Source organism: Morone saxatilis, unplaced genomic scaffold, assembly GCF_004916995.1.
Source record: "Morone saxatilis isolate NCDOM2014 unplaced genomic scaffold, NCSU_SB_2.0 Contig12, whole genome shotgun sequence".
Taxonomy (NCBI): domain Eukaryota; kingdom Metazoa; phylum Chordata; class Actinopteri; family Moronidae; genus Morone; species Morone saxatilis.
Genome location: NW_023339674.1, coordinates 4,887,512 through 4,900,706, shown reverse-complemented (window position 1 = coordinate 4,900,706; position 13,195 = coordinate 4,887,512). Strand labels below are relative to the sequence as shown.

Genomic DNA, 13,195 nt, shown 5'->3' with positions numbered 1-13,195 from the left:
TAAAGTTATGTTATAAATATTCACTGTCTGTCTGTCTATCTATCTATCTATCTATCTATCTGTCTGTCTGTCTATCTATAATGAATGGGTTCAAAACGCTGAGAATACGTGCTTTTATTTTGAAAACCCCCGACAGAAAGCAGCTCTCCACCGTCGCTTTCGTTGAACTCACAGTTTTTGTCGTCTCTCTCTCTCTCTCTCTCCATCCTCCCACAACATAACACTGAATCACAACACAATGGGGCTGTAATGTCAGCGACGGGCGAGCCTGGAGCGTCTTCTCAACAGTACTGACTCTGTGTATGGATTTAATGATGATGAAAAAGAAGAAGTTTAAGTTCAAGGTGGATTTCGAGCTGGACGAGCTCTCCTCGGTGCCCTTTGTCAACGGTGTCCTCTTCTGTAAAGTCAGACTGCTGGACGGCGGCTTCTCAGAGGAGTCTTCTCGGTGAGGACGCTTTGCTCTTGATTCAGTTCGTTAAAACACTAAACTTGGCTTCTTCTTTTTTTACAGCTTATAAGTGGAAACTAACCTTTTAAAAGCTGTGCTCGTCTGCAATACGCTGCCAGCTAACCAGCTAACAGGCGACACGACTAGAAACTAGACCAGTGGTAATGGTGGTTCTTTAAAATGCAGTGTTTCCTTCCAGTCACAGCCATTTGATCCGATTTTCTCATCTACTTGCAGTGTTGTGTATCAGATAGTAGCTAGGAAACTAAAACACAGGCGTGTGTTTGCAGATTACAGACTAAAAAAAGAAGAAATGTGTGCAGAAATCTTCGACATCTGGTTGCATTTCACAGGCTGACTTCCATTTAAATCAGCTATAATGAGACCTGACCATCAGCTGACCTGTCACATTTACAAAAGCTCAATACTGCTGCTGATCAATAACAGTCACTTATGGTTATTGCCCCCCCCCTGTTTGGACATAAAGTTATCATTGACAGTAGGTGGAAGGTGTCTGTTATTGATCAGGAAAAGCAAGGACAGTGCATGTGTTGTAAATCTGTAGTTCAGTCCTTATGCATTAAAGCAATGTGCCAAATAATGTGTAATGTTTCGTTGTTGGAAGTATTTTCCTATGTGAATGAATGGGGGAAGACTGTGTCGCCATGTTTCTCTCCTACTAGGTCAGCTGAAAGTGTCGTTTTGCTGCCTCACGATAAGCGGTGAGATACCCAATAGTTTGCAGTGGGAGAGGCATTTTCCTTTTACCCATCATTCAGTCACCCTAAGGTCCACAGCAGTGTCATGATACTGCTGTTACTGCTGTGGAGCAATTACAATCATCTCCTCTGAAACCTGTCTTTGACTCATAAGTCATCCCAGTTAAAGTGGCTTCTTTCACCTTCGCTGACATTAATCGTTATTATTGAGTGTTTGATTCATCATTTGGGCTATAAAATGTCAGAAAATGGTGGGAAAATTCCCATTATAATAAGATATTTAATGTACTATTACACAAAGGCAAATAAAAGCAAACGAGAAGCTGGAACGAAGTAATATTTGGCTTTTTTCTTTTACTTGAAAACAATTATTTGATTCCCAAAAGAGTTAGCGATGGATTTCCTCTTGATCGACTAACCATCTAATAATTCCAGCTTCGGTCCAAAGACCCAAAGATATTAAACGTATTATTAAATATTCACATCTGGAATGAGAGCCGAAGCTGGAATCCGGTGGCGTTTTACTTTGAAAAATGTATTTTAGGAATGAATCAATAAGTAGATTAATTAATGGTTTCACCTCTGCCTGTAAATGTCCCGTGTAGCTGAGTGGACAAAGTCATCGTGTTCACAGAGTACAGTTCATGTTTACACTGGTGTGGTTGTCAAAGGGAACTACGAGATGGGATAACAAGTAATCAGCCATGACAGGATATCACTCTATACTGAATAATCAGCGCCGCCCTCTGATAATTGTGTTATTGCTGTCAAGTTGAGACAGTCCAAGGCAGACATCCTCTCTGTATCATAGTTTCTACTGGCTTCTAACATTGGACCAGCAGAGAAAAGCATTTGTTTTGGAGTGAGACTGCAGAGATTAGACGGCTTCACCCAGATTATATAACAAGCCCTCTGTTTGCTCCACAGTAAGTAGCTCTTACAAAATGGCTTAATAGAAAGGCCCAGTGTGTTGGACAGGATGCTCCTAAGGTTCACGGCGTTAAGATCATTTTAATAAAGCTACAGTTGTGTCGATTTGTAGCAGCCACAGCAGCTAAAAGAAAGAGAAACTGTTTAATCCCTTAACCCAGACAGTTGAGAGTCTAATTATAACATCCTGTTCTGGCTCTGAAAAGTTTTGAGCGTGAGTGTCATCTGCTCTGCAGCAGTTTAATTTGTTAGACTCCCAAACTTTATTTCCTCTGACGCTCTTTTGAGTCATCCCAACTGTGACTGTAAGGGAAATGAGGATTGTTGTTTTATGAGCCTTTTCTTTCCCGTCGCTGTGGCTTGTCACCAGGACCGCGCTATTGTTTCTGCCCAAAACATTGTTATACAAGTGTACTTTTTTTGTGTGTGGAAGGGAAACCCTGCACCAAATGTATGATATAAAAGAGATCTGTTTATTTAATAGTGTATTTGTGAGATCGTTTCACGCCTGAAGTCTGACCACAGCTGCCTTTTAAAAGGAGAGCAGCTGTAGTTTAACAAGATATCTGAGCCATGTATGAAGATCAGTGAGACGACTTCCGCTTGCTCGCACTCACTCATAGTATTCTGCTTTGCTGAGGAGTGCCGTGAGTTGCAGTACATGCAGTCTAGCAAGAATCCCCAAAGCACACGGTGTCCAGCTGGTTGGGAGTTCCCTCTCCGACTCTGGGAAATGTATCAACCTCAGGATGAAGTCAGCGTTTGTAAAACCGTTGCTCACGCATCCTCTGCTTCTTATTTATATGGAGGGATGCGAGTGCACAACACGGGCCTGTTTGTTCAGTCAGTCTTAACCATTTTAACAAGAATCTGCAATCTGTCATCAACGCTCCTTGCTCCACAACATTTTCTGTCTATAGTCCTCCGTCATTGACAGTTTTTCACTTGTTGCGTCGCCGTAGTTTGTTCTGTATTAGAGAGGAAAACCCGTTAGCTCGGCTTGTATGCAAATCCAGCAAAGTCGATGGAAATGAATGGCATGTGGGCTGACTTAACAGACGGGAGTTGGTTAGGTGAGTGGGAGAGGAGAGGATGCCAGTGAAAGAGAGGCCATCTGGGGTATCGTAATGCTGCCCACGCATACACGCTCGTCTCTCTTTCACTTCATCTCATCCTTTCACGGAGAGAATGGCTACACCTCAGTCTCATTTTGACCTCCAGTTATTGGCCGTGCACGTGTCTTTGTCTATTCCGCTCATGCAAAAAAAAAAAAAAACGAGCTATAGCTACTGCCGTAACCTTTGGATAGAGGAGTCAAGTGAGTGAAAAGGCGAAAACAGGACTTAATTAGCTTGTTTATTAAGTGGCCAGAAAAATCTGAGACTAAGCACTTAAGCTTGTATTGGCAACTGAATCTGTAGCCTTAAGCAGGGAGGATTATTAATCCAATAGTCATTCAACCTAAGTGATTTTTTATTGTTATGTAATATTGATATTAAAATGAATGAAATGAAGTTGTGCTGCCACAGGGATGTTAGCAGGGTTGCAAGTGACAAAACAGTAAATCAGTGGATTTAAATAGATGAAAAACAATCATCTTTGTCAAAAAACATTGTTTTCTTTTAATGCAGTTTGTTTGATTGTGAATAATGCTGCATGAGTGGGTTTGGGTGTTTATTTAAGAATTTATAATACAGTCATTTTACAGTAAAGTATTTCTAATAACCTACCTAACATTCACAACTGTTAAATATGGTACACAACTTCTCCTAAATACAATAAAGTCTATAAATATCATTATATCTGGTACTACCTGATCAAAGAATAAATAAACAAGATTACAAAACCGTGTTTTACTGTAATACACTGTCTCTCCCAGTTATAGTATATGATGCATTATGATTCTGGTACAGAGACAAATCCGGGGTTATAATGTGAGGACATGAACCAGCTTTTCAGTACAGAGACATGTTCAACTGATTGAGCTACGAAGGAGATGAAATCCCAGATCCCACCAGTGTTTGCACCAATCTCTACTCATTCATATCTGAAAGCATTATCGGAAACATTATCGGATTATCTGTCTAACATCCAATTGTAAATAATGTCTTTGAGATCCTAATGTGCAGCCTATGCACAAGAAATGCATTATATCTGACCTTACAGAGTGCTTAAAGATGGTCTAAGTCTTTGTGACTTCCTCTTACAGGGAGCCAGTGCAGGCCAACTGTGTTCGATGGAGGAAACGCTTCTCTTTCCCCTGCAAGATGAGTGCCAATGCAGGCACAGGTGTACTGGACCCTTGTGTGTGTCGTGTGTCTGTCAGAAAGGTACAGTATGTGGCTGCCGAGGCTCCAGATTTCATGCTGCAGATGTAGATATACCTACACAGTGGTGTGAGCCATAATCTGATGTTTTGCATGTGAACATACACGCTTTAAGGTTACGCATCAGGCGAGGGTTTTATGCAAAAATAAAGGCTTTTGTTCATGTCAGTGCAAGACAAACAAGCTGCAATACAGATGAGAGCCTGAGCCTTTGCTAACAGAATTGCTGTATCTGGGTTAAATTCTCATATTGGTTACGTAGACTTTTATATAGCAAATTGAAACTTGAGAGGGAAATGTGAACCGCAGCAGTCAGCAAGCACAGCGTTCTGAAAAAAAACCAGACTCATCACTGTGAAATCTTTTTTGCCACTCATCCTTTTGCTATCCTTTAGCCTTTAACATGAGTATGCTCTGTGCTCTATTTGTTTAATCATGTAGGATAAAGCAGTAATAACGAGCAAATATGTAAGCCTTCCTGGTAAAATGTATGTCTGGTGTGCCCTGCCGTCTTAGTTTTAGGACATCAAGTCCTTCACTGGTTCCTCCCTGTAGCAGTGTTTTGGTATTGAACTGTAACATTGCAATGTATTGCCTCTTGCTATCATTTAGACCACACAATATTCAAACTTGTCTGGTGTTAGAGTGTTACGTTGTTATTCTTTGCTGACGGCAAGTAGACTATTTACAATATTTTATTATTGCAGTTTACCAGACCAGTATTAAATTCATAAGCGGATGTATCTCATTAGCAAAAATAAAGCAAAAACATTTAATTAAACGTTTTTCCCCCATCCAAGTATTTTGGAACTCAAATAAATAAATCTCAAACACACTTGACGGACGGATGGTGATCTTCAATGTAATGTTTTCATAGCTTAATCATGATTAAATAAAGCTTAAAATTAAGATTTGAAACTCTTTTGTGTTACTAATGTTAATTAAATGTCTATGGCTCTCTTTTCCAGGAGCTGAAAGGTGGGAAAGCATATGCAAAGGTAATTCCTCACATACTTACGTTGTCCAACCCCCATCCCCTAATCCAGCCGCCAGGTCACCTAGATTTACTGTAATCAGCCATATTTCTGTAGAAAGCCCATGTGAGCCCATAGCAAACAGATGGCCTTCACTGCCTGCAGGTCGGCTCACTCTTTCAAAGTAATTACTGAATGTATTTACTGAACAAGCTCAAACTCTTCTTGTGAAGGTTCTTGATTAGATAAGAGTATAAGATAAGAATATAGATAAGATTTTCCCCCCATAAATATTAAAATTGCAGAAGAAAAACTGTTTCTTTGATGTGCTCGCTGTCATTTTACATCCAGAGATTGTCTCAGTGCTGACTTGGCAAAACATCGGCCTCCTGGGAGAAAACAAAGTTCACTGAATGTCATTCTTTCCCCTTCAGCTTGGTTTTGCAGATCTGAATTTAGCAGAGTTTGCCGGCTCAGGGAATACAACCCGCAGATGTCTGCTGGAAGGCTACGATACCAAAAATACTCGCCAGGATAACTCCATTCTCAAGGTAACACGAAGCCTCGCTAAAGCAGCCACACCAGTCTGATTTGACTGCTTTAGGAGGTTACCTTAGTGTTATGAATACAAGCTTGGTATTTTTCTCCACTCCGAACTAGACATGGGAAAGGTATGTGCATAAATGTTTTAGGATTGCTTACAACAACTGTGGCTAGGTAGTCCATTGGATTGTAGGCAGAATGACCTAGAGCGGTGTTAACTGTGGAAAATAATTTGCAACCACAGCCGTTATCTGCTTTATTTCATGAAGAACTGTAATAGTCATTATTTGAGACAAAATAATGATCAGTTGGTTGGTCTACAGTTCTCCAGGGACTTTGCATTTTTGTACAACTATGCTTGACCCAAAACACCTTTCCTTTTAAACTATGGAAGCATTGAATGCAAGTCAAACCTGAATCAATTAACAAGTGTCCTTTTTTTTCACAGGTTATCATCAGTACACAGCTCATGTCAGGGGATCCCTGTTTTAAAACGTAAGTTAAAGTAATATTTTTCAACTTTAATGTGTTGCTAAATCTGCTTTGGTCTGCAGTTCATACTGTATTAGGTCAGTCAGGGTCAGTGTCAGCTGACTTGCAGTTCAGTCATTTGAGATTCTTAACCATACGATTTCAATTGGATTAGAAAACTGTTTGATTGAACATGTTTTTTGAACTAAGCCTTTGAATCAAACTATTCTTGTGCTTGTGCTCGACAACAAACATGCCCGGATTTGGACATTAACAATCCCCTTGAGAAACCAAGAGCAACCTACAGACCTGACCACACTGTCATTTAAAAACTTAATCCTCTTTATTCTGTTTGACTTTGTTACATGTCATACCCCTCTCTCTCCCCCCAAATGTCCTGTCTATTTCTACTACCACTGAAAAACAAGGCAACAATACTGAAAAAAACTTCTGTATCAAAATTATGACATCTTACTAGGTGCTGACTACATTTATTTTGGAGCTGTTCCAAGAATCCTGCTGTAGGTGTGTCAGACGTCTGTCAGCACTTTTTTTTGTCGGAAGTTTCATGGGAACCAGACAATACAGAATTATGCAAGCTTTAATAACTGTTAGCTAATCATTTTCACATGTCAGAAGCTCTGATTGATTTAATCCTGTAAGTAACACACTATAAGTGGTTGTACTGGTACTATTAGAAATATACTTTACAGTGAAAGTACGTGTCACATACATTCCAACAGAGAGAGAAATGCTGCTTCACCCGAGGGCAAAATTTGACCTAAAAATTATTCAGTAGCCTGTATGTTTGTCCCAAAAGCTGCTCTCTTCCTTTCAGTATGTATGTAAATACTGAGTATTTACAGTACTGTATATTCACATTTAGCCTTAATGGAATGCTATTCTGAATGCTAATGTTTTACTACCTAACTTTAAGGTCTTTCCTTTCATTAATCGTAATGTTTTGATCCCCTTTCCCCCCATTTCTCCATGCTTTTGTCTTTATTTATTCATTTATTTTCTCAAGAACAAGTTGAATAATAAACACGATTAAATACGAGGAAGGAGAAAAGGTCTTATTGTCTTTTCCCGTCATCAGGCCCCCCTCTACAGCCACAGTGATCGGGATCCAGGGTGATGGAGAGAGTCTGCTGGAGGAGAGGAGGGGAGGGGACTCACAGAAAGGCTGTTCTGGTGAGACCAATCACGCCACATTACACTCCTCTGCTTTGCTTAGTCATCCCATTGGCTTTTCCAAACATTTACAGACACTTGATAGAGCACACTTTAGCCACCCCATTGTGTGCTGAGCCAGTGGGTTTTGAGATTTGTTCCGCTTTTATGTCTCTGTTGTTATATTTATCTAATAGATACTGTAACATCCTTGCTGTTTTCTGATCTGCCCTCTTTGGCTTTGTGAAGCTCCTGCTAATGGGTGTTCGATTTACAATGGAATGATAGGAACACATCTCTAATAACTTTAAGGAAAGCTAAAATATTTCCCTTAACATTGCACATGAGTAGAGTTGCTCAACATCACCTCATTGTTCTCATTATTGTAGGTTTGCTTTCCATTATAAGTGGCTGTGTAGAAAGGCAAATCTAACCAGTGCTGATGAAAACAAAAGGATAGATTTAGAGTAAGTAGCTGAAGCCACACCTAGCCCTTGCTGGCAATACAAACCGACCATTGCCTGCTGCCGTTTTACATTATTTAAAAGTTTAGCAACTTCAGTAGCTTCTACACTAAAGTGCAGACCCCCTTTTTTGTTGGCATACATTATCATTTAGGTACATTTACTGGAAGAGTTGCAGGTGACAGATGCGTACTGCAGGTCACATCTCAAACACATCAAGATAAGCATCAGTTTTACATCGTATTGAAAAGAACTCATGCATCACATGCTCTCATCACAGCGTAGGTAACTAGTTTTAACATATAAGTGTAATTTATCTCCTATCCAGCACTATGAAAATGTTTCTCTTGCAGCTGCCCCGTTCTGCTACATTTCACTCCTGTTTCACCCCCCCCTCTCTCTTGTTCTGTGTGTGTTCATGTGTGAACACATTGCAGTGTTGAATGCTTGTTCCTCCTGGAAGCTTCAGAGTGTAGTGAAGCTCTTTCATGTATAATTCAAACTAGTTCTCTTTTAGATTAGCAACAATCTGCTCAGACCCTGTGGGCTCTCACATGGTTAAAAATAGGACTGTGTGCATGTCTGTCTGGGGGTTGTGTGTTTGCATGTGCACACCTTGTGTATATTCATCAGCTGAATACGATTTTTTCATAAACGTGACCATGTCTTGGCTTTATATGTTTGCAGTGTGCAGGTGTGTTTCGTGTGTGTGAGCAGTATCAGTTCAAGCGGGAGGTTTGGTAGATTATGAGCAATTATGGTTTAAAACAGGATTTTTGACTTATCCCTGGAATATGACATGTTGAAATATTTACATCACCAAAATACTGAGGGGGAAAACAGTTACCGGTTCATTTTTGGCCCACCTCAGCATTAATATTTTTTGAAATTATGTCTATTTTGTGTTACTGAGGCAGAGGCCTTTCCTTCCTTTCCTTCAGACATTTGAACTCTGAGCTGTTTTGCTTTCTGGCAGCTCAGCCTTTTGTCAGTTTGGCCTCTTGACATTAAAATGGTGGCACACGTGTTCATGTTGCTGCACGTGTTTTAAAAAGGCTAAAACTAAAGACACATTGATCCTTCTCAGCTGTCAAAACTGTCCGATAACTTTGCTTTTTTGGGGTTATAATTTTCTGTATTTTGGGGTCAGATATTGTGTATTGCACCTGATTTCCCTTAGACTGCAGAACCACCTGAGCTCTTATGCTGTTATTATAGACAAAATATTGTAATAGCATAGAATAAAGAGTTAACCTGTGATTCCCAGTCATTATTCTAAATGTGTTTATTTTTGCTACTGCTGTTTCCAGATACTTGCCAACACTTGCTCATTAACTCAGGGATGCTGAACTAAAGGATAGCGTGTGGGAGGCAGAAATTCATTTTCTGTTGTTGTTGTAACTGTTGTCTGTTGGCAGAAATATGCTACAAACAACAGCCAGTAACACAGATGTACACAAATATAGATATTTAGTCTACATGTAAAAAGACAGATACAGTCCAGATCCCATTTATATGAACAGGTGCTTTATAGAGTATCTGTCTAATCTGCAAAGAAGAGAACAGTGTATTCACATGTATGATTGACTATTTACAAAAGGGACATGTTGTGCAGAGTGATGACGCATTTTCCAAGTGTTGCTGTTTTAATTTTGATTGAGGTTTGACAGTCGGCCACAAATCTTTCACTTCAGACACGCACTGAATCTCTTTGTTCAGCTATTCCTGCGTTCATTCACAAAAACTATATCACACAAAACTGGGGTGTTGAGCTGAGAATGAGCCATTGTGAGAACACAGCTTGAGCCTCAACAGGTTTCATGCTTATTTGGCACCAGTTTCTCTGACTGTACATGTAGGGTTTTACTTAGATTATGGTAGATTGTTGGAGTATTTCGAGCTTTCAGGCCTTCGTCATACCCCATTTGTCTTTTCTCCTGTTCTTTCTGATCTAGCAGAGAGTCGAGAAGGGAAGTGTCCTGTTGTTTCTGATGAGCTTGGGGGCTGCGGCCACTCCCGAACGTCCAGCTACGCCAGCCAACAGTCCAAACTCTCAGGTAAGGGCATCCCACACTGCATGATGTTAAACTGAGAAAATCCTTTGACTAAGGAGAAGGGAAGTGATTCAATTATTTGCCAGTGACAAACCATCAGAGCAGTTCAAACTTGAGGCTTGAGTTTCCATTGCAGGCAGATCAGATGACTGTAATAAAAGAACAGAGGAAATAGAGAGATGGACTGAGAACAGCTCTAATGGCCCTCTCAACGTGAAAGTGTATTTCCTGCCATTGATACATTTATTTGAACTTCATGTTCATGTGGAAGTTTGCTCTTCCATGGCTGTAGTGAACAGATGCCCTCAGATGTGTTTGCTTGAAAAGGCTTCCTGCAGATATGAAGAGCACGTGAGTGTGTGGGCGTCACTGCGATTCTACCGAACCGCTAAATCTTTTAACACACTGCAAGTTGCAAAATCTGCTCGACAGCACAGCAAAATGGGTTTTGCTGAGAGAAAAAAAATGATTTATTTAGTTTATTAACATTAACATTCATTGATTTATGAATTAAACTTTAATTTTGATGTTAGGTGGTAAATCTGTATCTTCTTCTACAGTTGTCTTCCATTAGTAAAGCCATTATTGGACTGCATATGTGCATATATCAAACTGATCCTCTGTCATTAATGTTTAAATGCAAATTAGACCACTGGTGCTATTACTACATTAATGTGTAATATGATGATTGTATCTCAGTAGCAGATGGTTGAAATTTCTTGATGGCTGCAATACACCTTTGCAAGATTTCTCAGGCCACACAGTTACTTAACATTACTGACAAATCAGTTGCATTAACCTTGTGAAATTATAAAATGGTGAATGGCAGCATTTATATAGTACTTTTATCCAAAGCACTAAGCCATGCATAGTGCTGGCCTGAACATCAGGAGCAATGGGGTTCATTGTCTTGTCCAAAGGATCTTCAACACGTGGACAGGATCCTGAGCCACAGCCCCCACAAGAGTGGCTGGTCAAAGATCAGTTTTTACTGACTTTTAGAGAGGAAACATGATTTAATCTGAAAATGTCAACCCAAAGGTTACAACATTTGAAATGGCGAAGTAACCCAATAAAATCACATTATGAAACTACTGTCCATCTCTCTCAGGTTACAGCACAGGTCACTCCCGCTCCTCCAGCATGTCAGAGTTCAGCCACCGGAGAAACCATTCAGTGGGCAGCGCCTCAACGGGCATCGGCAGCATCCCAGAGCCCAGTGAGGACCGGGACAGAGAGTCCAGACCCTGTCCTGCTCTACCGGAACACCCCGCCCCCACTGCCACCACTAGCAACCCAGCGGGTACACCAGTACGGAACGCCTCATCCTGTGAACGACTCAACAGGTGAATCTCAATTTATTTGGCAAGTAGGGAGCGCAATGAAATGTCATTTATGAAAAGTACATACAGATGTGATCAATGTCTTATTTAATGAAGAGAAAGCAGTGAGTTAAACGTGGTAGCCTCTTTTTATTGTAGGTAATGACTACATAATAGAGTAGCAGTAAGTCATTTTAGAGAAGTTAACAAACTTGAGTCATAATCACACCTGAGACCTGTGTCGCACTTGAGGAAGCAGCTGTCATGCAGAAAGAGGCTGTGAGGCAATGCAGCGGAAGAGTATCTGTGGTTTCATTATGTGGTGTCAATAGAGGCTCGTGGTATTTTTAAAAAATATTAGTCATTGTGTCGGGGGGTCTAAAAATTGTCCAGCTATGAATCAAGCTTCTCAAACTAAAGACGGGGGATGGTTTTACGTTTTTAATTATGCCTGAAGGTGCACTTTATATTTTATCATGTAGTTCTCACGTCATTATTACCTCAGACACTGCAGCTTCTTTAATTTTATCAAGATATTAATGTTCAGGTTTTTTCCAAGGAGAACTACAACATTTTGAGACATTACCTTTTTTGTTTTCTTGCAGAGAGTTAGATGAGAAAACCGATACCACTCTTGTATCTGTATACGTAAATATGAAACTACCTATAGCAACATGAGTGGTTGCCTGGTAACCTCACAAAAACAATAAGACTCCAGGAAGTAACTGCACCAGCAAGGAAATAGTCTGGTGCATATCCCCCCCAATAAAACCACAATGTTTCACACTTTGGTTCTCGTTTGGATGAAACAAATGAGATACGCGTTCATTAGTGCGCTGGTGTGCGAATTACGTTACTTCCAGACTAGGACAGGCTAGGTTCTCGTCTAACTTAAGCTAACCAGCTGCAGGCTGTAACTTCATATTTGCCTACAGACCTGAAACAGGAAATGAGCTTCTTAACCAACTCCGGCAAGAATAAGTGTTGCTTTAATCATCCTGGGTTGTGTCAGAAGACTGCTCAAATAATGTAAATTATGATAGGTGTAATTGCCAAGCTGACCGTAGTTTCTAATGTTAGTGGCAAAATAAGTGTGATTTAAAAAAAAAAAAAAACAACAAGCTTTTCAGTAAGCAGTATGGAGACTCTGGTAAAAAAATAAAAGTACTACTGTATTAGCAGCAGCAAGTGGCACTGGCAAGCGCGTGGCTGCTGCCATAAAGATGTTTGGTGACAATGTGTCGACTTAAAACAGGAATCTTTCCTTGAACACACCCCTGCTTAGCACTTATCTGAAAACAGTATGGGAAACAAACAACATCATCAGTTTGCGGTGGAAGCCATTAGTGGTCAAAACACAAAATGACTCTCCTTTATCCTCCACTCAGACACCCAGTGAAGCAGGACTCCATGGAGTCTCAGCTAAAGAGAATGGACGACACGCGGGTGGACGCTGACGATGTTGTGGAAAAGATTCTCCAGAGTCAAGACTTTACACCCAGCCTACTGGACTCCAGTGCTGAAGGTATGCTACACATCCAGAGTAAGCTGTCTTTAGAAGTATCAGAATCGCCGTAGCTGCAGGTTTTATTCTTTGGGGTGTTAAAGTTGTGTATGTTCCCAGGAAGATTTCCCCCATTTTGTAACATCTCTTCAAGGAAAGAAAATAATAAGATAATGGATTATTTGACTGACAGGACAGTCATTAGAAACAGTTTTCATTTATAAAGTAAGAATGCCAAACATTTGCTGGTTCCATCGTCTCCA

At 40.3% G+C, this 13,195-nt stretch overlaps 1 protein-coding gene across 2 annotated transcripts in view; it reads left to right on the top strand.

Moving 5' to 3' along the window:
• The first annotated feature begins 179 nt into the window (after positions 1 to 179).
• The window catches only part of fam102bb (family with sequence similarity 102 member Bb), an 18,147-nt gene continuing 5,131 nt past the window's right edge, over positions 180 to 13,195 (top strand). The window contains exons 1-9 of one of the 2 annotated variants that reach the window (XM_035653447.1): positions 180 to 448; positions 4,310 to 4,430; positions 5,396 to 5,425; positions 5,836 to 5,952; positions 6,393 to 6,439; positions 7,515 to 7,609; positions 10,008 to 10,109; positions 11,218 to 11,452; positions 12,817 to 12,953. In XM_035653447.1, coding sequence (XP_035509340.1) covers positions 303 to 448; positions 4,310 to 4,430; positions 5,396 to 5,425; positions 5,836 to 5,952; positions 6,393 to 6,439; positions 7,515 to 7,609; positions 10,008 to 10,109; positions 11,218 to 11,452; positions 12,817 to 12,953 — 1,030 coding nt within the window. In that variant the 5' untranslated portion in view covers positions 180 to 302. The remainder of the gene's footprint in view (positions 449 to 4,309; positions 4,431 to 5,395; positions 5,426 to 5,835; positions 5,953 to 6,392; positions 6,440 to 7,514; positions 7,610 to 10,007; positions 10,110 to 11,217; positions 11,453 to 12,816; positions 12,954 to 13,195) is intronic. The other variant, XM_035653448.1, reaches the window with a different exon arrangement.